The 26625-nt window shown below is 41.2% G+C and overlaps 1 protein-coding gene and 1 long non-coding RNA gene across 8 annotated transcripts in view; both read right to left on the bottom strand.

The window, feature by feature from the left end:
• Positions 1-11511, bottom strand: part of Ptpn22 (protein tyrosine phosphatase non-receptor type 22) — a 55901-nt gene extending 44390 nt beyond the window's left edge. For 2 of the 3 annotated variants that reach the window (XR_003709772.1, XM_028755621.1), the window contains exon 1: positions 11298-11483. Coding sequence is in view for 2 of the 3 variants with exons in the window: in XM_028755621.1 (XP_028611454.1) it covers positions 11298-11384 (87 nt within the window). In the remaining variant the exon portion in view is untranslated. Of the gene's footprint in view, positions 1-11297 lie in introns of all 3 variants that reach the window. The other variant, XM_028755619.1, reaches the window with a different exon arrangement.
• Positions 11512-18459: 6948 nt separating this feature from the next.
• On the bottom strand, positions 18460-25738 carry LOC114610998. 5 transcript variants are annotated; one of them, XR_003709777.1, is made up of 3 exons: positions 25636-25738; positions 19782-19835; positions 18460-18935 (listed from the first exon to the last, which is right to left on the bottom strand). It is a non-coding gene; the product is annotated as an uncharacterized LOC114610998 (long non-coding RNA). The 5 variants fall into 5 exon arrangements; XR_003709776.1 differs by lacking the exon at positions 25636-25738 and adding an exon at positions 24350-24462; XR_003709773.1 differs by lacking the exon at positions 25636-25738 and adding an exon at positions 20614-21212.
• Between the last annotated feature and the right edge of the window lie 887 nt (positions 25739-26625).

Below are 26625 nucleotides of genomic sequence, written 5' to 3'. Positions count from 1 at the left end.
TCCAAACTCTGAAGGTAAGGGTCTCCTGAGCTAGAATCAAGTTCACGTTCCTGAATTTCCCAGTGCTTTCCCATTAACTCTCTAAAGATGGCTTCTATATTCTTTCAAGATCTCACAAACTGGTGTCATCATGTGTAATATGACATCTTCGATACTAGGGTATTCCTCTGGCTATTCATGAATGTTATGCATCCTTGGCACTGCTTTTACATTTTACAGCCATGGCTATGCTCTACTTTTGACCCACAGAGTGAATAAATAAGAAGAAATTTATCTCAAGTAAGAGCAATAACAACCAAAAATCAAGAGCGCTGTTATTACTATTACTTAACAGCTTATAGACTTCGTATAATACTTATCTGTCAGTAATAAGGACTTACAGTTTTGTGCAGGAGTTTGCTTGAGGAGACTTATTAAGTGGTTTTAAAATGAATGAAGAAAGGAAAACTCAAAGATATGGTAAGTGTATCCCAGCCCTCAGGAGGAGGCAGAAACAGGAGATCTCTGTGAGTTCAAGGCCAGACTAGTCTACATACAAAGTTTCAGGTCAGCCACTGCTGCACAGAGAGACTCTACCTACAGCAACAAAATCAATGGCACAGAAAGGAGAGAGGCAGAAAAAAAGGTGCTGGTAATAGAAAAGTTTGGTCTAACAAATTATCCAAATTCATCATGAGGCTTCAAAAGAGGGTCAGGTATAGGGACTCATACGCTTAATTGAAGAACTCAGGAGGAAGAACAGGTATGTGTCCCTGAGTTGGAGGCAAGCTTGGTCTCTCTATGTAGCCCTGGTTTGGTTTTTTTGTTTTGTTTTGTTATTTTTTCTTTTTTCAAAGAAAGAGAGAGAGAGAGAGAGAGAGAGAGAGAGAGAGAGAGAGAGAAAAGAAAAGGAAGAAAGGAGAAAGAAAGACAGGCTCAGGGAATTTGGTGACTACGTCAGTCTTCAATGAGATGAAATGAAGAGAAAATGGAGAACATAGCTAAAACTTTAGAACTATTAAAACTATTAAGTATATAGAATTTAATTAAACTCCCCCTGGAGTTTTCCCCATTTCTCATCTCTTCGCTCTTATCCTCCTTCAGAATAATCAGCTTTTATGTTGCTATAAGTTTTATGGCTGCTGAAAAGTGTCCCCAAGCTATTCTTTCTAGAAGTTTCCAGAATCCTCCTCTTGGTTATACTAACTTTATTTGCTTTTTTGCACTTTGCTCTGCATGTGGAATGTTTCTGGAGGAGAATGTTATAGGCAAAGCCTTGGAGTATATTGGTTTTGTTTTGTGAAAGGCACTCTCTGGACAAGATGCCACAGATAAAGAATATGTATTCGGGTAATAGATGCTTGTTTGGTCTTCATTGTGACCTTCAGAATGGCTTTTTCTTTTGCTGCTTCTGGAGTCATCTGACTGATGACAGAGGAGGCTACCCGCCTCAACATGACAAAGGAAATACCTACAGAACTGTTAACTTAGGAAGTGTGAAAGACTTTAATTTTTTCCCCTGACGTCTACCTGTGGTCAGACCACCTTTAAATCCTCCTTTTAAGTCTTCTTCTCTTCCTGCTAACACTGAAGCTCCCAGGCCCTAGCAGAAAACATAACAGGGCAAACAACCTGATAAACTACAACAGAAACAAGGGAACTCTGAAGAAAGAAGCAAAGGGTAAAAGCAGGACTGCTAAGGCCTGGATTGAGGTTTGGGATGGAAGAATAAGTCAGAGAGTCAAAGCATTTCTCTGCCAGCCACAAGGCAGGGGTGTTAGTCCCTTGAAGAGGCATCAAGAGAAACTGATAAAGGAGCATCTGGGAGAATAAGGTGAGGAAGCCATCAGTCTACAGCCCCTGACACAGGGTAGGAAATGTGATACCCTAACTATGCTTGATTAGCTAACAGTGAGCTCCTTTTGTCTTTGGACTCCAGTCCATTTTCTTTCAAGAAATGAGAACAGAATGGAGATCTTGCTCACAGTCAATGAGTGAAGACTAACTCCTATGCATGTTTTTCTCAAACACTAGTAAATAATTTAAGTCCCTTCCTAAACGGAACAAAGAAAGTAAAATAGAAATCACAAGACTGTAGCATCTGTGGCATAAAACAGGATGCTACAGTGCAAGACAGAACATGTTGAACTCTTTCCACCCACAACTCCTTTACACTTGAGAGATACAAGCATAAAGAAAACACATATAACCAAACACTGACAATCAACTGCAAATTTATTTTTTTTAAATCATATACCAGTAGTTCTCAACCTCCCTAATGCTGTGACCCTTTAATGTAGTTTAATACCTCATGTTGTGGTGACTTTCCAACCATAAAATTATTTTCATTGGTACTTTATAACTGTAATGTTGCTACTGTTATGAATCGTGACATAAATATCTGTGTTTTCCAATGGTCTGAGGTGACCCCTGTGAAAAGGCCATTCAATCCCCAAAAGGGGTCATGACCCACTAGTTGAGAACCACAGATATAGAGATAGAGATAGATATAGATAGTCAGGCTATTTATTTTTTCATAAGTAGTCCCTTTTATTTATCACTATTAAAAATCTGAATCTTATAGTTAGGCAGTTTTTTAGAGAAGTCTTCACTAGTGGTAAAACTATAAAGAAATTTAAAATATGACAACCATAAAATTCAGGATATAGATCACCCCTAGTTAAGGGAAAAGAATATTTTCTGGTAGGACCTAAAATGCTGACTTATGCGGTATTTTTTAAACTAAATGTTGCTTATATGTATATATAAAAATAAATAGTTCCTTTAAAATATTTATATACTTTTAGTTTTTTTCCTCTAATAGTTGAAAAGTATGTGAATAATAAAGCATATATCGTATTTTGTAAAGAAGGAAATCTGAATTTGAGCAGATTCCTGGACTGGTGATTCATATCCATAAGCTTGCTCAGTTTTTGGCACCCATCTTGTTCCCAGGAGCCTTTCTAAACTGCTAGCATAACTACAAAGCTCCAAGAGTGTTCAGATTCAGTCTCCTGCAATTTCACTTTTCTACTGAGAACATCATGAAAAAGATCTAATGGCCAAGTTTCTTACTGTCTGAAATCACCATATTAGCCATTTCTTTCCAGTAATTTGTCTATACTTTCCAGGTCATGATTTCTGCCATCTCCTTTTGTGTTAGACAGACCTGTTGGTACAGAATATAGTAGGTCTTGCATATTGTTTGAAAATTTTAATAAAACCAATACAGAGCCAGGTGGTGTTGGTGCATGTCTTTAATCCCAGCACTTGGGAGGCAGAGACAGGAGGGTCTCTGAGTTCAAGGTCAGCCTAGTCTACAGAGAGAGAGCCAAGGCAACAGAGAGAAACCCTGTCTGGAAAAAAAAAAAAACAAAGACAAAAACCAAACACAAATAACAACACAGGACAGATGAAGCTAATGACCATTGGTTGTCTTGCTATTGGTTGGCATGAGCCTTTGTCATGGTCTGCCATTTTTTGGCCATACCATATGTCACATTCTATCTTGTGTAAGACCCATGCTATAGAAACTTGATAGATTTTTTTCCCAAAACATCCTTAGCCTGAATTTTCTAAATGCAGATTCTGCATTCTGCAGATCAGCAAGACTCATTTCAAACATAGGACCCTTGAGGCCATCAGATATAAATTTGGGTCCTTGTGATTAGTGTTTTCCCAGTTTCCATTGTTGAATATAGTCAATGCTGTCACATCATAGCAATAATTCTTAGAAAACGGACCACTTTCTTCTTGACTCTCCCTTTTAGTGCCTTTCGTGAGGCATCTGTTCTTGCCAACCACCATGGTGTTCTTCAGAAAGCAAAATGAATCTTAACATTAAGAGTGAAAGCAAGCACTGTCATTCTAATGGAATAGATGTACTGGTTTATTTTTACTTTAAGAATTAAATCTTGCCAGGCGGTGGTGGCGCATGCCTTTTAATCCCAGTACTTGAGAGGCAGAGGCAGGCGGATTTCTGAGTTCGAGGCCAGCCTGGTCTACAGAGTGAGTTCCAGGACAGCCAGGGCTACACAGAGAAACCCTGTCCCAAAAAACAAAAAAAACAAAAAAAAAAAAAAAAAAAAAAAAAAAAAACAAAAAAAAAACAAAAAAAAAAAAAAGAATTAAATCTTGAGGCCAGCAAGGTAGCTGAGTGGATAAAAGCACCTACTACCAACTTTGACAACCCGAGTTTGATTCCTGGAGCCTACATGGCAAAAGGAGAGAGCTAACTTCTGAAAAGTTTCCTTTGATCTCCACATGCTCATAAGACCCTGTACACAAACACACACACACACACACATTTAAAGCTTGGCTAAATATTTGATACTGCAAGATATAAAGCAACTTCAGTGTTTTCAGAATTGAGCAATATTTTGATTTTATAATTAGCAGTCTTAGAAAACCACTTCACATAAATACGTAGTATAAAAATGGTAGAAATATGTTCAAGGTTATACCAAAAAATTGGGAAATTCTATCCTAAAGTCAAATCAAAATTTCATGAATAGTTTTAATGAATTTCAATCAGCAACTCAAACCTCAGTTTTTAATATCAAACATTCTAACATGATATACAATTCAAAGGAATAATGATAGAAAATACTAAGTCATTGTTTTCCATAATTAAACCATCATGTTTCTAAGAACACAAAACTATGTGTGTACAATAAAAAAAAAAAAGTAGCCTGGGGTGGTGGCGCATGCCTTTAATCTCAGCACTACAGAGGCAGAGGCAGGTGAGTCTCTGAGATTAAGGACAGCCTGGTCTATAGAGTAAGATCCAAGACAGCCAGGACTACAGATACTCTGCTTGAAAAAGAAATAAAAATAAAAAGTATATATATGTACATCCAAATGAAATGTATGTGCAGCCGGGCAGTGGTGGTACACGACTTTAATCCCAGCACTTGGGAGGCAGAGGCAGGCAGATTTCTGAGTTCGAGGCCAGCCTGGTCTACAGAGTGAGTTCCAGGACAGCCAGGGCTATACAGAGAAACCCTGTCTCAAAAAACAAAACAAACAAACAAACAAAAGAAAGAAATGTATGTGCAAATGAGATGCAGTTCATTTGTTAATAGTTAAATCCAAACAGAGGAGTTTCAGGCAGTGTTTGTTGGTGTTTATGGCTTACTATCAGGCTGAGCACAAACTGAGTGTGTATGTGTTTCAAATAGAGGATGCAGGATAAGTGGCATCAGGCAAGACTAGTGTATGTACTTAATTTGAATCAAATTTTGGCTGTTTGGCATTCAGAATCCTGGCTTGCAAAAGTCTTCATGACTCAGTTCAATTGCATGAGCCCCAATTTGAGAAGCTAATATATAGAAGATATACCAATAAGGGGAGAATGAACCACAGTTTGACTTTCCCTGGAGCTCTACAAGGTTGCTTCTTGTTGCCTTGTGAATGCAGATGGTTTACCAAGCTTCCGACAAGACTAAGAAAGCATGAGTGCAAAGGTGTTTAGACCTCTACAGCTAGTGGACAGGACCATGAACAGTAGGAATGGACAAAGAGACTGGCCCTGAGTAGACACACAGTCATCTTTAACAAGACGGGCAAGGGTGTTCCATAGCACTGGTTAAGGGAGAAGCTGGGCAGGCAACAGTCAAATTGCAGTAATTAAACCAAGAAATTTAATTCAGGTATGAAAAGATGAGGAAATGGCAAGAATATGTCAAAAACTATCCTGAGAATAACTCAGGATATGGGAATAGATGGTCCCAAGCAAAAGGCTGGGGGTGGAGTCAGGAGGAATCAGCTTCAGAGGTAAATATGCTTATTCTGGTGGTGGTAGTAATAAAATACCTTAATAAATACAACATTTACTTCAATCAAGGCTTATTAGTATGCTCAAGTGACAGGCTCATTCTCACGAGCTATTTCAATTCAACAAATGTTTGAGTTTTTGCTCTGCAGGAGCTGCTGTGCTCATAACCATTTGCTTAGTATTGTTATTGTAAATACATATAAAAGCAAGACATTTCTTGGTGTCTATGATAGGTGAAATCTACAGAAGCTATGACAATGTCAGCACGTTCTAGTTACATTAGCGCTTGAATCCAGCCATTAGAAATGGGTTTCTACTATTAGAGCTCAATGGATCTTTCATATTTAATAAACATGTCTTTGTATTTAATAACTGAATATTCATAATTTCTATAAAATGCTTCCAAGAAACAAATGATATTCAACAGTTTTAGGGATTGTTTTTTAACTTAAAAAATGTATAGATTTTAAAGTAAAAGTTAATACATTTGACAAAAGCTTGGAATGTACAAGAATGACTAGGCTGTGGGTGTAGCTAAGTACCTGAGTAGTAGAAACTTTGCCTAGCAAAGGTAAGGTCCTGGATTCGATCATCTGTGTAATAAAGATAGAATCACAGCCAGACCAGGGCATACAAGCCTGAGATCCAGCTATTTGGGGGACTGAGACAGGAGAATTGCAAGGTCTGCTGGATAACTTAGTGATACCCTGTCTCAAAACTAAAAAAAGAAAAGAAGGAAGGAAGGAAGGAAGGAAGGAAGGAAGGAAGGAAGGAAGGAAGGGAGAGTGGAAGAAGAAAGGAAAGGAAGGGAGGAGGGCAAGATAGGGTAAAGCCATAATGAAACTACATTTTAAGGCCAGCAAGGCTAAAAATCGCTGTGATGATTCAAAACGGGTGTTGCCAGCTGTGTTGGTTAGTTTTTGTCAACTTAATACAAGCTCAAGTCATCTGGGAAGGTCTTAATTGAGAAAACACCTCATCAGATCGGCCTGTAGGCAAATCTGAAAGGCATTTTCTTGATTAATGATTGATGTGAAAGGTCCCAGTGCATTATGGGCAGGCCACTCCTGGGCAGGTGGTTCTGAGTATGCCACAAGAGCAAGAGAGTAAACAGTGTCCTCCCTGGCCTCTGTTTCAGTTCCTGCCTTGAATTCCTGACCTGCTTTCCCTGAATGACGATTGTGACATGGAAGTTTAATCTAGGTAGCCCCTTTCCTCCTCAAGTTGGTTTGGTCCATGTTTTATTATAGAGGTAGGACAGTCTAATTAGAACAGCCAGTGACTACTTGACTTCTTTCAATACTCTCTCCATGGTCACAACAAGAATCACATCTATGGAATTTTGACAAAATTCACAATGACTAGAAAAAACATGAGATCCAGCTGCATGCAACAAAATTGATTAAGACACAAGACACTTGATACAATTTTATCTGCATATAGTTAAAAAACAGATTTAAAAACTATTGTTTAGTATAATAAAGCAATACAGAAAAACCAAAATGTATTCAGAGTGTTAACTTCTATCTTTTTGGAGGGTAGGGTGGGGGTCAGATCATTATTATTTGGAAGAACACTCAGGGGCTCTCTGTGCAGTGTGTGTGTGTGTGTGTGTGTGTGTGTGTGTGTGTGTGTGTGTGTGTATCCAGGCATCTCATGTACACCAGACTGAGAATAAGCTTGAACCCCTGGTCCTGCCAAGTGCAAGTGCAGGGAATACAAGTATATACCACCAAGCCTGTTTTGTGGGGTCCTGGGGGTTAATCCAGAGTTTCCTGCATGATATGTAGTCAATGGACCATCTGCGCCCACATCTATAGCCCAACAATCCTAATTCTTGATCTGGGGAGTACATATATCAGTGCCTGCTTTATTACTAGTTATGAAGTCGATGCCTATGTTTAAAGCATTTATTGTATGTATGTTATATTTTAAATTTTTAAAAGTTTAAAGCATTAAGGCCAGTCTATCAAATGGAGGCAGGAGTTGACAAGTAACAAGGGCAAAGTTTGTGATATTAGGTAGTGTATTGTTTGAACTTTTAGTTCTACGACTGTGAGCTGTGTGGCTTTCTTTCTTGTGAGTGTGTGGTGCTGGGGAGTTGAATTCAGGCCCTCACGTGTGCTAGGCAGGTACTGATATGTGTCCTCTGACCTCCACGCATGTGCCATGGCATATATATCGTATCCCCTGCTGACTAAACAAACACATAAATGTAATTTAGAACATTCTAAAGAGAACTCAGTCTCCCAGGTTGTTCTCTGACTTTCATGCTCTCTCTATGGTACATACATGTGTGTGAACACACACATATGCACACACACACAGGTTTTTAAAAATATAAAAAGAAAGAAGGGTCTGGAAAGACAGCTCAGCAGACGGCTCCCTTGCTGCTTTTGCTGAGGTCCCAGACTCAGTTCTCAGCATCCACCCCGTGGCTCGCTATCCCCTGTAACACCAGTTCCAAGGGATCTAGCTCCATCTTCTGGCCTCCACAAGCACTGGGCAGGCACTAAATGCATAACATACACATGCAGGCAAAGCAGTGCTTATACACATACAAAATACAAATCTTTCTTTCAAGGGGCAGGGTATGCTTGGTGGTACATGCCTTTAATTCTGTCTCATTGGAGGCAGAGGCAGCAGATTTCTGAGAATTTGAGGCCACCCTGGTGTACATAGTGAATTCCAGGGAAGCCAGAGCTACATAACGAAACAACAATAAAAACTCAACAACAACAAAGAAGTCAGGACTGAAATCTGAGCTAAGGAACCTTTTGGTTTTAGTCTTTGGTTTGTTTGTTTGATTGTTTTGTGGGGGTTGTTATGCAGGAAATCTACTTTTAAATATAAATGCTGAATGATAATAGCCACTAAGGCATTTAGTTGTGCCTTTATGTCATAGAATTCATTCTGAAATCTCAAACAACGAGAACTTCAGGTGGACTGTGGGCAGAAGTCAAGTGGAAACCTTCCAGTTGGATGGCAGTATTTCCCTGGGCCAATGCTTCTCTCCCAAAGCTATTTTTCTGGTGTCTCAGTTGAACCTTTAGGTGGAGCTGAGGGTGAAACTCTTGTTTTTCCACTGGAGGACATGAGTCAGTGAGCAGTGAGGTTCCACTTAATCACCTCCCAAAAGACGGTTCTTAAACATAAGGAGGTAGAAGGGCAAGGAAGTGATTAATATAAAACGAGGCCAGTGATTTACCCTTGAGTCGGGTGGGTGGGGTGGGTGGAGAAGCCAGCTGTGGAAGGGCAGTTGGGAATCTCTCAGACAGTACTGTATTTTTTGATCTGGGCAGTGACTGCATTGGCAAAAGTTCTTTTATAACTACATTTACACATTTTGTGTAATTTTCCAAATATATATTATAGTTCACAATTACAAACCCCTAAAAAAAATACAAGCTATAAAAAGTTCTTAAGCTGACAAAAATACAACCAGATTTATGTTATTAAAAGACCACTTTGGAGCCTGGCATGGTGGTGTACATCTTTAATCTCAGCACTCAAGAGGCAACAGTAGGTAGATCTCTGAGTTCAAGGCTAGTCTGGTCTACATAGTGAGTTCCAGCCCAGCTATGGCTACATTGTGAGACCTTGTCTAAGAAAATTAACTAAGGTGGGAAACAAAATTAACTAAGGTGGGAATTAACAAAGCTAGAAACAAAGAAAGCAATCAGGAGGTGGCTGCCACAGTTTGATAAAAGACTATAATGACCTCTATGAGTGGTTAAAATATTAGAGATATAGTCTGCTCTGTTTTGAAAATACAACCAAAATAAGACAAAGCTGTCACTGCCTATCAGCTCACGTTCCCCTCTATAGCTTAATAAATTGTCTGAAGAATGTCTCAATAATACAGTCAAAAGGCATGTTTGCATCTAAGCAGACACATGGGCAACCCTGCCCTGTGGCTAATCTACCCTGAGAACTTGTGGCAGAAAGAAAACATTTTAATAACACCGTGACCTTATGCAAGTTGAGTTGGCACAATAGCATCGAAGATGGGCCACTGTACGCTAGCCTGCTGTACAATCTAGTCATGAGATCTAGACAGTGAAAACATCTCGTCTAATATCTGGTGCTAGAATGCTAGCTCTGAAGAGCAAAGACATTTTGTTTACTACTGTATCTTAGCGTGAAGAAACAAAGTTGGTACACAGTAAGTGCTCAGTAAATATTACTGAATGATCCCCTTTTTGAGACATGGTCCCTCTAAGTTGCCTGGGCTAGCCTTGAACTTAAGATTTAACCCACCTCAGCTTTCCGAGTAACTGGGTCTCTAGGCGCCTCCATAGCACCTTGTTCTCATTTAATTATTATGGTTGTTGATATATAATCATCACAATAATCCAAAATGAGGGCAGATAGGACATAAATTATTATCCTCATTTTTAAAGCTAGAAAACAAAGATTTAGGGTGATTTGGGAACATGTTAAATACTTGATAATTTGGATGGTGACCAAGTTAATTTTCTTCATTTTTCTCAATTCATAGCTAAAGGGCTAAGGCTCAACATTCTTACACTTCTGACATACTAACTAGAAGCATTTTAAAACACAACAGGCTGGTGTGGTAGTACATACCTTTGATCCCAGCATTCAGGAGGCAGAGGCAGGAGGATCTTTGAGTTCAAGGCCAAACCTGATCTACATAGTGAGTTCTAAGCCAGTCAGAGCTACATACTATACAAACAAACAAACAAAACCAAGTAAAACCAAAACCAAAAGCATGACAGGTATGTCAGAAAGCATTATCCGATGTGCCTGGCATGGATGGAATATGGCCTGCCCAGCTTTCGTTACACTGGCAACTATGACTCCCTCGATGTGGATTGATTGTTCTGGATAATCAAGTCCACCTGCTCCCAGGCTGCCTTGCTCTCCACATCCCTCACTCATCTCTACTCCCCACTCTACGTAGCCCACTTCCCCAGACAATATAAGTTAAAGAAACTCAGTTACTGTTTAAAAGGAAGGAAGGAAGGAAGAAAGAAAGAAAGAAAGAAAGAAAGAAAGAAGAAAAAAAAGAAAGAAAATGCCTGTTCTGATAATCAACCTGTTATAAAAGGGAAAGGAGAAAAAAAAGTGACAAATAATAGCTTTAGTGTTTTTCAAAAGCCTGTTATCCCAATATTATTGTTTAGGGAAGCCCAAAATAACACTCAACATGAAAAGTTACTCTTTCTTTTTGGTATCAATTAAAATTAGTAATCTGAAGCATAAATCACAATGCAAATGCTTTCTCCAGATGCTCAGAAAGCACTCATAACTCATACATCTGTCTATACCTTCCATAGGATTGTTAATCTCAAAAGAACAAGTAAACCCTACATTAAAACCAGCATACCTGGAGAAAACCCTGAGCATACAGATACAACAAAACCCAGAGAGGTTATGTTTTTAGGTCGTCTTCCTCCCTTCCACTCCAAGCTCTATGTTCATGATGTCCCTACAGCAACTGAGACTAGGCAAGCTAGACCACAGCAGCCTGCTACACGGTTTATTTAACTACTCTTAAGAGCATTACAGAACTCACCAGAAATTCACTGGCAAACTCCTCACTGTTAAGTTTCTTTTTTTGAGCCTCTTTCAGTAGCTGCTGCAGAATTTCTCTTTGGTCCATGCCGCAGAGCAAGAGTCTGTGAGTGGGTTAAGGGAGGGCATGTCAAATATGTGTCATGGCCAAGACACCACCAAGAAGCCACTGCTGCTGCATGAACACAGCATGCTGGAGGCTGTGGTTTACTGACTTCATCACAAGCCTTAGAGGAAATTAGTACAAAACTAGCTTCTGTGGTCACACAACAAAGCCTTCATCTCCCTGCAGGGCCCTAGTGCCTTCCTTTCTCAACAAAGAAACTTGGCTACTGTTCAAATGTAAGAAACAAGAGGCTAACCAGAACACAAACTGTGGCCTGCTTAGTTCAGAGTCTGTTCCACTGTGTCAGTCTCAGACACGACCCAGCTTTCCTTCCCACTTCCAGACGAAAGGCAGAAGGTACAGCTTTAACCTGGGAGTTCAGCTTGTCACATTCTCCCAGTGAGCAGAAAGGCCTTGTGTGACACCTGTGCTTTGCTGCAGGAAAGGAGACAGACACTGGAGTTACCTATCTTCTACCTGGACTGTTATCCCCAAAGTCTCCTGTAGGCATGATCATGGCAGACCTCTGCTCATCAAGTGGGCATTTTATTTCAGAACTTGTCAAGCCTCCATTTTAAACCTCACATTTTCTTTTAGAGGAAGCAAAATCCTCTGCTTCTGAGAGGCCATCTCACCCAGGACTGGGGAAGTATTGGCCCCCATTAAGGGAAGTGTTGGTCTCTGTACCTCTTCAGACCTCCAGCAGCTTTGCAAACGGGAGAGCACTGCTCTACATAGGATGGGAAGCACTGGGGAGGCAGTTAGCACAATATCCCCAGAATGCACTGCTAGTAAACAGTGAAGGAACAAAAAGGAACTAAAGCTAAAATCTAGCTTGCCGAGGATCATACAGACTCTAGGCCAGCCCGTCTGGAGAGTATTGAGGAGAGTGGTACAGTCTGGAGTCCCAGCTACTCAGGACTGTCCCCCCCAGCCACAGGATCACTTGAGTCAAGGAGTTTGAGACACCTGAGAAACAAAGTGAGATTTCTTTCTCTCTCAGAAACTGAAAAGAGGAGGGGAGGAAGAAAGAAAGAGAGAAAGCCTGAACTCATGAAGATGTATTGACATTTTGATCCTACAGGCCCTGGCTCGGAAAAGATTCCATTTCAGGAGCCATCCATATTTGCGGCATCTGTGCCTTGACAAGGCAGGTTGTTCCAGAGAACACTTCCACATTTTGGTTTGCATAAATTCTCTCTTCAATGGGTACAAATCCACCCAAGATCTAATTCAGTGTGAAAACACCCGAAAATGAGGAAGTTCAACAAACAGTATGTTACAAAATTAGTTTCAAGTAAAAAAAAAAAGTGGGAAAGGTGTAGTTTGGACTTCCTCTACTTAAGATATGAGCTATCATTTCTAGTTTTGCACTATTCAAACTCCCTTCAGAAAATCATGATTTTGAACACAAAACATGCTGCATTGAGCCCTTCGTAGGCAACTTGAAGTTAGTATTTCACATAAAGAATTTCAATTGTAGTTCACGCAAATTAAAATTAACTATGATTTTCCAGCAATATTTCTTGAGAATATTGAGAAGGAGCAACAAAATACTCAAGGGAGCAAATATGGAGACAAAGTGAGGGACAGAAACTGAAGGAGGGGCCGTCTCAAGACCACTCCACCTGAGTATCTATCCCATGTGCAATCACCAAAGGTAGATGCTGATGTGGAAGACAGGAAGTGCATGCTGATAAGAGCCTGATATGGATATCTCCTCAGAGGCCTTCAAGAGTCAGACATATTCAGAGGCAGATGCTCACAACTAGCCATTGAACTGATCATGGGGTTCTCAATAGAGGAGTTAGAGTGAAGACTGAAGGAGCTGAAAGGATTTATGGCACCATGAGGAGAGCAACAATACCAACCAACCACAGCTCCCAGGGTCTAAACCACCAGCCTGGGAGCACTTAGGGAGGGATCCAGGGCTTCAGCTGAATATGTAAAAGTGGAGGGCCCTGCTGGGCATAGGTGGAAGAAGAGAACCTTGACCTCATGAAGGCTGGATGCCCCAGGGGGTGGGAATTTTGAGGGTGGGGAGGTGAGAGTGGGGGGGGTAGATAGAGTTACATCCACAGAGAAGAAGGAGGAGAGGCGAGGGGATTGGCGGTTCCGAGGGGGTGGTGGGGGATGGGGTAAGGGGACAACATAGGAAATGTAAATAAATCATCCAATAAAAAAAAAAAATCTCTCTGAGACTATCCTTGTCTAGCATTAAAAGGAATTTTCTTGCTACTGTAAATAATGTAATATTTGGCTATTTTAAAACATACAAAATATGGGGAAACTTTATTTTTAAAAAGAATACAACATTCTTCAGGGCACAGTGATATATACTTGTAACACTAGCAAGTGGTATATACTTGTAACACTAGTAAATGGTATATACTTGTAACACTAGCACTCAGGAGGGGCAGATAGGAGGATTGCTACAAATTCCAGGCCTATCTGAACTACACACCAAAACACTGTCTCAAAAATAAAATACTTTAAAAATCCTAAGTTAACTATAAATAAAATTATATGAAATTTAAGCCAGACTCCAAAAGGCAAGTATTACATGTTTTTTTTCCTCAAATAGGGAATCTAGATTTAAGTGTGTGTGTGTGTGTGTGTGTGTGTGTGTGTCATAAGTAGAAAGAGGAACATTATTATCATGCATTAGTCACACATAATGGATTACATGACATTTTCATATTGTAGTTAATGCATTCTGATCACACTTTCTGAACATTCAGCCTTACTCGCTCTTGTCTCTCCTCACAACTAACCCATCTCCTCTCTCCAACTATCTCCTGCCTCCCACTGTCATGTCTTTTCTAGTTTTCAATCCCAGTGAGCTTCATTAGGGCTGTTTACAGGAGTGTGCATAGCTCACCAGTGTCTGCACACTAAAGACAATGTCTCTCCCTTCCTCACCGACCATTAACTGAATAGTAATCTTCAGCTGGGGTGGGACCACAGGAATCCCTTCCCCTCTGTGACACAGTGTTGGCGTACTCAAGTTTGTGTGGATCCTGTACAAGCAAAACAGCTTCCATGAGCTTAAGAATGCAACACCCACATCCCACTCAGAGATTAGCATTCCCACCTCTTCAGCCACCTTCACCTGGCTTTATACTCTCTCTGTCCTTTCTCTGAGGGTGCTCCCCAAGTTTTGGGGTGATAAGAGGTGGTGTAGATGTCCCATTTACTCCTGAGCACTCACCGGTCATTTATTCTCAGAACTCTGACCAGCTGTCTCTACAGTCACTGCACACCACTGCAGAAAGAACGTTCTCTGACCAAAAAGAAAAGCACCACTACTCTATAGAGAACAAGGCATCTAGAAGGCCGTTAGACAGGCACATCACATCCATTTAGCAAAACGACAGCAGTAGGTGCCCTACAAGGCCTCTGATCTCCCAGCCAGAGGTTTTGGTTGTTGTTGTTTTGTTTTGTTTTTCTTTTCCCCTAGCCAGAGAATTTAACCAGATTTATAGTACCATATATATAGCAAGGACATCAAATCCAATGAGAACGCTGCTGGTTACCCACTTAAGAGACCTGCTGCCATTGCACCAGGGCTCATATTGCCAGGCCAGTAGGTATTATTGCATACAATGTCCACAGCTAAATAATAATGTTGGTCACAAACCTCCCCCAGCAGCCTGCAGAGCGCCAGTTATACCAGGAAGGAAGCTTCTTAACACCAGCCTGATTTCAGTATGTCTTGCAACCAAAGCATATGTCACCTTTGGCAGCAAGGTCTTAGTTCTGATGGAAACCCAGGAACATTGACAATTGCTTGTAGTGTGTGTGTGTGTGTGTGTGTGTGTGTGTGTGTGTGTGTGTGTGTAGAGTGAGGGTCAGAGGCCTCCCTATCTAACAACAGAGGTAGGCTACTCCTATCTCTAACACTATAGTTTGGGGGTACAGCTTTAATTACCTAGGTAGTCATATCTGTTCAAATGATTTTATCTTATTTTTTGTTTTTACATGGCTTTTTTCATACATTGCTGGTTTTCAAAAATGCCTATTTTTGAAATATGGTAAAAGATGCCTTTAAATACCGGCACTCAGGAGACAGAGGCAGGCAGATTTCTATGAGTTTTAAGGCCAGTCTGGTCTACATAGTAAAATTCTGTCTCAAAAAAAAAAGTTAAAAAATAAAAACAAAGAATTTTGTTGGTGTTTAGGTATTTTATTTAATCTTGTGTAAATGGATGTTTTGCCTATATGTATATGTCTGTATGTAAACCATGTGCATACCTGGTACACAGAGAAACCTGAGATTGCTTTGGATTTCCTGAAACAGGAATTATAGATTGGCTGGGCAGTGGTGATACATGCCTTTAATCCTAGGTAGAGGCAGACAAATCTCTGTGAGTTGAAGGTCAGCCTGGTCTACATAGTGAGTTCTATGACAGCAAGGGACACGTAGTGAAACTCTGTCCCCAAACAATCAAACAAACAAACAAGAATTACAGATGGGTAGAGGAAATTGAACCTGAGTCTCCTGCTGCTGAGCCACCTCCCTAGTACGTACATATTCTGTCACTTTCTGTTGGTTCTCTTCTCTTCTCCCTCCCCCCACCTCCCTGCCCTTCCCAAGCCCTGCTTAAGTGGTGCCACGCCCACTTCATGCATTCTGCTCCTTCCTACATCTCAGAGAATCTTTTCACCCTTTCATGGTCTCTGTCTAAACTCCTGGACTCTAAACACTCAGTCCCATATAAGTAATAATTAAAAGCTGGCATCCACATATAAGAACATTCGATATTTGTCTTTCTGAGTCTAAATTACCTCACTTGATACAGTACTTCCCAGTCTCATTTTCCTGCAAATGACAGCATTTCGTTTTTCTTTACAGCTGAATAAAACACCATGTGTAGATGTGCTATGTTTTCATTACCCATTCATCAGCTGATAGCATCTAGGGTGGTCTCATTTCCTTGCTATTATGGATACAGCCGCATTAAACACAGATGTGCAAATGTCTGTGTGGCAAGATATGCAGTCTTCTAGGCATATGACTGGGAGCAGTATATAGCTGGGTCACAAACCAGTTCTTTTTTTTAATATTTTGAAAAACTTCTACACTGATTTCCACAACGGCTGTACCAGTTCACATGCCAACCAACAGTCGGCACCTTTCTCTTCCCCACATCCTTGCCAGCAGCTGTTCTCTGGACTACAGACATTCGAACTGGGGTGAGACAGAACTGCAAAGCGGTTTTACTTTACACTTTTCTTGATGCCTAAGGATGTTGAACATATTTTTAAATGTTTATTGTCCACTTGTATGTCTTTTGAGAACACTCTGTTCAGTTCCTTAGTTCATTTTTGACTGGGTTATTGTTTCATTGTTGTTTAGTGTTTTGAGTTCTTTGTATCGTGTAGATTTTATATTTTCTGTCAGATATATGGTTGATAAAGATTTCACCCCATTCTGTAGTTTGTCTCTTCACTCAATTAACTATTTCCTTTGCTGTACAGAAGTTTTTAATCTCGAGATGTCTTGTTTATTCGTTGTTAGCTTTATTTCCTGGAAAACTGGAGTCCTGTTTAGAAATACTTTACCTATGCATATATCTTTCTAAAACTTTGAATATATTATTATTATTGCATATGTGTGTTTGTGTGTACGCATATGAATACCACATTAGGTATGTGAAGGCTAGAGGACACCTTTTATGGACTCAGTCTTCTCTTGGGATCAAACTCAGGTCACCAGGTTATGTGGGAAAGCACCTTTACCACAATGCTGTCTCACTAGCCTCCAATGCCTATATCTTGAAGTGTTTTTCCTATTTTTTTAATCTGATCATTTTAGAGTTTCAGGTCTTACGTATTCTATCTTTTCTCCCTTCTCAGTGCCCCTGTCTAGGTACCTGAGTTCTCTTCACATGCTACATAAATATAAATATTAGAGGTAAAAGCTGGGAGCTGGAGAGATGGCTCAGCAATTAAGAGCACTGACTGTTCTTCTAGAGGTTCTGAGTTCAATTCCCAGCAACCACATGGTAGCTCATAGCCATCTGTAATGGGATCCATCCAATGCCCTCTTCTCATGTGTCTGAAGCAGCTACAGTGTACTTATATACATAAAAATAAATAAATAAATAAGTCTTAGAGTTAAAAGTTAAAACCCACATATGAGAGAGAACACATGCTATTTGTCTTTCTGAGTTTGGAACGCCTCATATAATACAAGGTCTTTGACTCCTTTGAAGCTGATTTTTGTATCAGGTCAGAGATAAGGATCTGGTATCATTTGTCTACAAGTAGGCATTCAATTTTCCTAGCATTAATTGTGAATCTGCATGTATTGGTATCTTTGTAAACACTCAGGTGGCTATTGCTGTTTGGGATTATGCCTAGAGCCTCTATTTTACTCCATTAGTTTGTGTGTCTGTTTGTGTGCCAGTACCACATGTTTTGCTTTGTTTAGTTTAGTATCTCGGCTGACCCTCCAGAATGATTCTTTTTGCTCAGGAATACTTGAGATATAAAGGTCTTTCCTCAAAGACAGAGTTTATTTTACTAACTTTTTCAACTCTTCCCAGAGAATGAGCTATAAATACATAAGATAAAACCGGACTAGAGAGATGGCATAGCAGTTAGCAGAGTTCAGTTCCCAGCACTCACATCAATTGGCTCACAACTGCCTGTAACTCCAGCCCCAGGGGGATCTGAAGCCTCTGGCCTCTATGGGTACCTTCACTCACTTATACAAACACAGACACGGACACTGACATAGACACACAAACACAGACACAGACAGATACAGACATATAATTAAAAAGAATTTTTTTAAGAAAGAAAAACTTTCTTAGATAGTGTTATATCTTTTACCTAAAACCTAAATATTTGTAAGTAATTAGAACTGCATAATTTTTAAGTTAAAATATAATTATATCACCCCCCCAGTCTCTTTCCTTACTCTAACCCTGCCACTCACTCTCAGATTCCTGTCCTCTGTGTTACTGTTGCACACACACACATGTACACACAAATATATAAATACAACTGACTGTTATTGCTGCACACACACACATGTACAACAAATATATAAATACAACTGACCGGGTCCATTTAGTGTTGCTTGTATGATTTCAGAGCTGCACACTTGGTACAGAATAACCAATTCGGGGCTTAGGGGAAGACTACTGCCTAAGCTCTCCTCACTCCCTGTTGCCTGTAGTTCTTGTCTAGGATAGGGCCCATGTGATGTCACTTTTCCATGTTAGTGTGTCTGTTGGTGTTGCCATTGTCCAGGTCTCGTCTGGGCAGCCATATTGTTGAAGGATCACGGGTGCAGCTTCCCTGTTGTTTCTAGGAGACACAGTCTCACAGTGGACTTCCTGGTCCTCTGGCTCTCACAGTCTTTATGTCCCCTCTTGCATTAGTGTCCCCCAAGCCTTGGGTGCGACAGTTGTGTTGTAGATGTATCCACTGGGACTGGACATCCTATGATCAGTTGTAGAAGTACAGGATTTTTTTAAAAAATAAACATCAATTCTCAAAAAGTTTGCTCTCCTGTAAAATCTAAAGACATAGAAATATTGTGAGAAAATGAAACCTCAAACCCCTGCTTAGCTGCAAGCCATTTCCTGAGAAGACCACTTGAGCAAGCAGAAATCAAACGGAAAGAGAAAACAGAAAACTTGTTTATAACAAACCTACCTAATTTCCACACTTTTATAGATACTGAGCCACAACAGGGCATCGTGCTACTGGATGAAAGCAATGTTGATTCCTTTCTATTTTGTAGGAAAATTAAGAGCTGGAGAAGGCAGCAAAGGTCACACATAAGAGAAAAGGTCAGCAAGTATTTAAACGAGTTTATGAATTTGCCACAGAATATTTAGACCAGTGTGGCATAAACCCTAAGTGATTAAAGCAATTTCAAGCAACAAAAGACTCATAAGCACCATGGGGAAAAAAAAACCGTCAGGACTGAGCACCTAAGAAAGAAAAAAGTCCCAGCTCACCACTGCCCCCTGTCTCTCATATTCAAAGGAAGAAGACAACACAGTTAACTTTCCTCACAGTCACCTGTTCCAAGAGAGAAATCTGCCAGTTTAAAGGGAAACTTCAGTGTCATGGAGATTAGGGAGTACATTACACACACACACACACACACACACACACACACACACACACACGTTCACCTTTTTTAAGAAATGAAAATAATTAATAAACTATAGGAACAAGTGGAAATAAATTTGCTTAGCTTGTGAGTATCAACTGCCGTCCTCATCAGCCAGCCGCAGCCAAACTACCCACCCACATCACCACAGGCTCTTCCATTCCTCTGCCACTTCTTTTGCTGGTTTTACCCAAACCCCCAGTTTTCACCAATAAAAAAATAAAGCCATTACGCCTACTTACTTTTTCTTCAAAACTCTTTCCTGTACCGTCTCACCGTCTTCTGAATCTGAAGCCCTGTAATATAATTACATTTCAGCTACATACATTTTCCGAGTTTCTTCATCTTTCTTATTCCTAAGTTTGAGAGTTTATTCCAAAGAGAACATATAAAACATATCCTGTACTTCTAGCTTATCAAAGGCAAGGGCACTGTCTTCTATGCATTTGTGAAACACGGTATTTAACAGTGGTTTCAAGTATACCTACAAGTCTGAGTGATAAAGTGTGTTCTGTTATGTGGAGAGAAATCCACTCTGACATGAGTATACTGCACCAGTGTCCCAGCTCTGTTGCCTGGCACAGTCTATACTTGTACCTTCTGGGTAGGCATTTCATCTGTGCCAGGAGCAGATGGACCTTCCCTGTAGGGAGGCCCTGGGAACCAGGCAAACTGTAACTTCCTCCCTGAGAGCCCCAACCAGCAGGAGTACTGTTGTGAAGGGAACTGTGTCTCTGCTAACGTTCAGAGTCCAGCTCAAAACGGCCACAGTAGACATAAAGTCCTTATACCTCCAGAACAGACTACTGTCTCCTTTTACAAACAGATGCAGAAGAGGCTTCTAAAATCCTGTAGGTGAAGCTTGTGTGACTTGTCATATTTTCACATCATCCATAGTGGAAAAAAAACCCTTCATCTGTTTCTTGTTTCTACAACTTTCTGAGACCTCATCAGTTACTACGGCAGACTTTCAGTTGGTTATCCTCCCCTTCTTACTCTGCAGACAGTCGCACTTTGCCTTTGGTTTCAGAATCCTAATAGGCAAAGGTCAGCTGATAAGTTGAAGCAATTTACCCTTTTCTTAAGAGAAAGCATTCTTCGTGAGGCTTGGGTCAAAGGAAACTGGAACAGGAAGTCTCCTCGCGACCACTTTTTCACTTAATAAATATTCACACTGTCCTTAGACATGCAAAAGAATTCAGAGGGAGGCCAGGGACTGAACAACAACTACCAAAGTTAAGAATTCTTTCAGGTAGGGATGATAAGCACACTGAATAGCTATGACTTAAGAGAACTGAAGTAAGAACCACAAAAGGAATAAAAAGACAAAATTCTAGGGAAAAAGCTTAGAAGGTAGCTATAAAGGCTCCAAAGTCTCACTTGAGGATTTTAAGAGCATGGCAATCAAAACAATGATTTTAGGAAGTGTTTTCCAATTTCTTTTAAAAAGAGTAAATGTTGGCTTGAGGGTAGTGGCTCAGTGAGGAAAGATGTTTGCAGCCAAATCTGATGACCTGCATTCAATTCCTGGGACCCACAGTGTTAGACTTCGGCGCCAGCTTAGAACAAACAACGCCAGACCAAACAGTTCCAGGGTGGTGGTGGTGGGGGGGGGTGTTATTCAGGGCAAAGGGCAAAGCTGGGGGGAGAGAAATGGGAGAAGATGGCGGAGAAAGAGGGGAAGAGAGAGAGAAGAGAGAGAAGTGGAGAGACAGAGCAGAGAAGTAGAGGAGTAGAGGCCAGCCATGAGCACGTGGAGAGAGGGGAAAGGGAAGTGGGGAGGGGAGAGGGGACAGAGAGAAGCTAGAGGCAAGAGGGCAGAGAGCAAGAGAGCAAGAGAGTAAGAGAGTAAGAGAGCAAGAGAGCGAGGAGGTGGGCAAGGAGCCCCTTTTATAGTGGGCAGGCCTACCTGGCTGTTGCCAGGTAACTGTGGAGGTGGAGTTTAGACAGAATATTAACAGGGTGGAAGGAGGGAACTCGTTCTGGCAAGTTGCTCTCTGACTTCCACAGGTGAGTCGTGGTATACTTGTGGTCACACACATACTTACAGATATATTTTAAAAGGAGTAAATGTTCTTCTTTTTGATAACTTTTCTCAAATGTGTCATAAACATCAGTGCTAAACTTTAATGACTGGTTATATTATGATGGAGAGATAACTGGGCAGTTAACAGTACTTGTTGCTCTCTTCCAGGGAAGAGCCAGAGTTCTGTTCCCAGAATCCTCTTAGGTGGCTCACAACCACCTGTAACCTCAGCTCCAGGAAATCCAATGCTCTCTTCTGACTTCTGTGGGCACTCACAGTACACATGACATATAGACGTAAATACACAGAAATATAAGTAATCTTTTTTAATAAATTATAATCTTAACACTTAGAAGACGGAAGTAGAAGGATTTAGTTTGAAGCTAGCTTGTCCACAAAGATTCTCTATCAAGAAAAAAGAGAGAAGTGTGTGTATAGAAATGAAACGATGGATAAAGAAACTTTTTTTCAATCTAGTGACAATAGATATGACAAGCTTGAATAGGATGGGACAGTGCTGGAGAAGAGAAATCAGCCAGGGACAGGGAGACTTCACCAGGAGTCCATGACACCTCTAGAGCTGGGTGGTAGTGGTAATGGAGGTGGTGGTGGTGGTGGTGGTGGTGGTGGTGGTGGTGGTGGTGGAGGAAGAGGCAGACAGATCTCTGTGAGTTCAAAGCCAGCCTGATCCACAGAGTGAGCTCCAGAACATCCAGGGCTACACAGAAAAATCTTGTCTGGAAAAACAAACAAACAAACAACAACAATTGAAATATATAGCAAGCACTGAGACAAAAAGGAAGAAATAAATGACAGTGGTTAATAAGATGAATATGTTTAGAGGAAAAGGATAAAACTAAACAAACTAAAAGGCTGTGGTTTGTGGTCTGGGTGACAGCCTGGGAGATTAGGAGATAAACAGCACACAGAAATGAGCAGGGGTTGGAGGGAGTCAGGAGGTGTCAGCTTCTGCCATGCCTAACAACTTAGGTTCTACCAAAAGTATACTGTTTCATTTATTTTTTTTTCAGCAGCCCTGTGGCTACTAAATAATTTCTTTTAAAGAAGTGGAAACTAAAGCACAGAGGAATTAGGTCATTTGTCCAATACCACATCACTAACTTATGGTGAAACCAAATAGTTAAAATCAGGCAGTCAGAAGGATTTCTGTCTAAGGGATAAAAATACCATAAAGTTCGCCATGTTGAATTTGTAGTAATGCAAGGGACAAAGAAGCACATTAACTGTCTTAAATATTAGCAAACACACTAACATCTACAGAGCAACAAGAATCTCATTTCTGTATTACTAGCGTATTGTGATTTGTCTAGGGTACAGGAAATCAGCATAGGCTTATAAAGTGAAACTGTTCCAGCAGCAGCAGGTATGTACTCATTACTCTGCAGATGGCTGACCAAGTGAGGGGAAGTGGTCAGCCTTGCTCAGCTTCAGCTAAAAGTCACCAGTGCTTTACTTTTTAACATTCAGGGGAGCGTGCTTTTTGGAAACTTGATTACTGCCTTCTAATTTGCTAGATTATTAAGGAAACAGTGAGATACACAGATCACAATAACCTTAAGCTTTGCTTCCTATCGCTCCTGCTTGTAAGAGTGGTAAAATACAGTCTATCAACTGCTCAGGAGTTAGAGATTTCTGCCTGGCTAGAGACTCCTGAGGAAGTATGGAGTGTATAAGAAACAACTCTCCAAAACTTAGCTGTGTTAAAGGAGTTAAGTGTGAGGTAGAGGTGCTGGCCTCACCTCCAAGCAGGACCACCTGAGTTGAATCCCTGGAAGTCACATAGTAGGAGAGAACTCACACCTGCACAAGTTGTCCTCTGACTTCAACTTGTGTACCATGGTATGTGCCCACTCTCTATAAATAAATATAATTTTTTAAAGTGAAAGGCTTTAGTATACTTAAACCTAAGTCCTATCTATTACTATTTTACAGAAATTGTCAGCATTATAGTAGAGTTTAAATCTTAAACTTTGCTTTAGATCAGGGATCAGCAAATTGTGTCAACAGAAGGCCAGCAAGCAAATATTTTAGACCTAACGGGTCAGATGTTGTATACTATACTGATATTCAACTCTGCCTTGCAGTGTGAAGACAGCTATGATTGTGGGGTGATGGACTATGAGAGGCAACTAGGTACCTGGTCAAGCAGGCTTTGAACCCCAGAGACCTGGGCCTTGCTCCTGGGCCCTGGGTTCCTTTCACATAGCTACAGCCCCTCTCAAAGAGGACTGTGGCCAGTGGTCATGTAAGACAACTCTCCTACTAGCCCCTACACAGGTAGAGGGCATGACTACAGGCCCCAGAGCCTCAAGACAGATCTCCATATTAATGAGATATCTAAAGGCCAAAGAGTGTAGCCAATTAAGCAAGCCTTCCCAGACCCTCCTCAGTGCAAAAGGTGTTTAACCTCAGGCCCACCCTGAGAATACCAGGTATAGCTTCATCCACTTTCCACCATGACCATAAATGTCTTAAGTCCATAGCCTGTGACCATGGACTACCTCTCTTCTCTGGGACCCACCCTGGGGAACCAGGGAGAAGGTCTTCAACTACTGAGCCACCATCTAATCTCATGGGATGCAGCCAGAGCTTCCCCCCAGCCACACTTTGGCTGCTGGTTGATCCAGCCTGTATGCCCCCCACCCTTGACTCTTCCCCAGCCTCTCAGCAGCACCTGAGAGCCCAAGGGCCTGAGATCCAGTCAGTTCCCAGATGCCTCCTGGCCTGGGGACCCCCAAATCAACAACTCTGACCATCCCCCACCTGGGGCCCCAGACTGTGTTGTCTCACACACAGAGTAGAGTCCTCTGGCTTCTCACAGCCCGACATGAGTGTGCCAGTGTGAGTGAAAACAGTCAAATTCCCGTGCCGCTGCCTCTCTGATCACCAGTCCTAGCCCCTTGGGGGGAGGGCACAGAAACAGGGCCCATGCCCACACACACTACAGCCCAACAATGAATAACTGAGTATTGCTTCATTCCAGTAAATTTTTATTTACAAAACCAGAAAGTAGGAGCTGAGGAGACAGCTAGGTGGGTAAAAGTGCTTGATGGGAAAGAATAGGACCTGCGTTCAAATCCCAAGAACCACTAAAAGGCAAGCAATAGACATAAGTGCCTGCCTGTAAACCCAGGATTGGGGAGCCGAGGAGGGTAGATCTCTAGAAGCTTGAGTGAGAGATCCTGTCTCAGAAAACAAGGTGGAGAGTGATAAAAGATGTTCAACCTATTCCTCCATCCCCCACTGTGTGTTCAGGGGTACACACTCAGTGCATCTATCACACACACAGCAGACAACAGGCCAGATGTAGTCTGCTGTGTGTAATGCATCAACTCCTGCTCTAAGGAGATATTCTCACATTGTATGTATCAGACTTACCTGTGCAGTTGAAAATGTAGGTTCCTAGGCTCTAGTTAGCCTTAGAAAACCAGTCTCTAAGGACAGGCTCTGGCAATGAGCAGTTCACTGAGGTCTACAAGTCATACTTCAAAAAGTTTTATAGTATTATTGTGGGGAATCCACCAAAGAAGACGGCTTTCCTTTGAGTTGAAACTTCACAGAAAGTCTAAGTCAGCAGGCCAGTGACTTCACTGGGTGTTCAGGTACAAGGAGTCCTTGCTCTAGCTGCCTTGAGAGGCATGTGTCACAGATTTTCTGATTAGAATCCATGGCTCCTGGGGCACTGTGAGCCTTTCAGTTCCTGAGAGACAGAGGCACTCCCTTAGGCAGTAAAGTATTCAGGCTGCCCATGATTCTCTGTGTTCCCTAGAGCCAGCAAAGCATGTGGAGGTTTGACAGGATTATTAATCTTAGACATTAATCTTGTATACCCTGTATAGCTGTAAACATCATAGTATCTTGGCAACTACAGTTGTATTGGTCCTGGCAACCTCCATTGTATTCTGTTACTGATAAGGTATAAAAAGTCTGATTGCTTGCAAAAAAATTCAGCTTCAGTCCTGCTAAGACCCCTCGATCCCAAACTGGTTTTTAGTTCTCACCCACCATATCAGGAGACACTGGCTTGGTAAGTAAGTGCTGGTACTTACATTCAGGATCCCACTGTAGCTCCAAGCCTTTCTCAGGGTGCGCTTTTAAGCACAAAACATATTCTGAGCCGACAAATGTACTGGCTAGTTTTATGTCAAGTTCACACAAGTTAAAGTCATCAGAGAGGAGAGAGCCTCAATGAGAACATGCCTGCATAAGATCTGGCTATAAGGCATCTTCTTAATTAGTGATCGATGGGAAAGGGCCCTGCCCATTGTAGGTGGTACCATCCTTGAGCTGGTGGCAGTCCTGGGTTCTATAAGAAAGCAGGCTGAGCAAGCCATGGTACAAAGTCAGTAAACAGCACCCTCCATGGCCTCGACATCAGCTCCTGCCTCCAGGTTCCTGCCCTTACTGGTTTTGATAATAAACTATTGTATGGAATTGAATTGTGAACAAAAAAATCTTTCCTCTCAAAGTTGCTTTGGTAATGCTGTGGTTTCACCACAGCAATTGTAACCCTAAAACAACATACTTTGGGTAACAAGAACAGTTAGCAAGAAGTGGAATTGCCAAAGCCAAAAGCAAGGTTAGTATATTTAGAGACTTTCCCAGAACTATGGGCTTTGATGGATTAGGTGTTTGTTTTCATTTTGGCAGATGATATTGTCTACCATGCTGAGTTTTATGGCTGAATGGTACTTCTACCATGGAGCCAGTTGTGCTAAGATCTGGAGCCTAGTACAGTCTGGGGTACTATTCCCCACTGGCGAATGAGTCAAATTGACTCATCCTGCTGTAAAGAGGTATAGTTCATCCTAAGGACCATTACATTTACTGAATTGATACGTAGTTGGCCATATAGCTTAAGATCCAGGGTCCTGATACTAATTCAGCCAGAATGAGAATTAAAGGCCCTACCAATGCTGATAGCAGAGTAGTTAGCCAGGAAGACCAAGAAAATAGAGATTGGTATCAATTGTTTGATTTGTGTCTTTGTCTTGTTCTCTTTTTGAAGTTTTTCCAAACATAGCAAGATTTCCTTTAGT

The sequence above is a fragment of the Grammomys surdaster genome, unplaced genomic scaffold (genome assembly GCF_004785775.1).
Source record: "Grammomys surdaster isolate TR1022 unplaced genomic scaffold, NIH_TR_1.0 126071, whole genome shotgun sequence".
Lineage (NCBI taxonomy): Eukaryota > Metazoa > Chordata > Mammalia > Rodentia > Muridae > Grammomys > Grammomys surdaster.
This window is presented reverse-complemented; position numbering and strand designations above follow the sequence as displayed.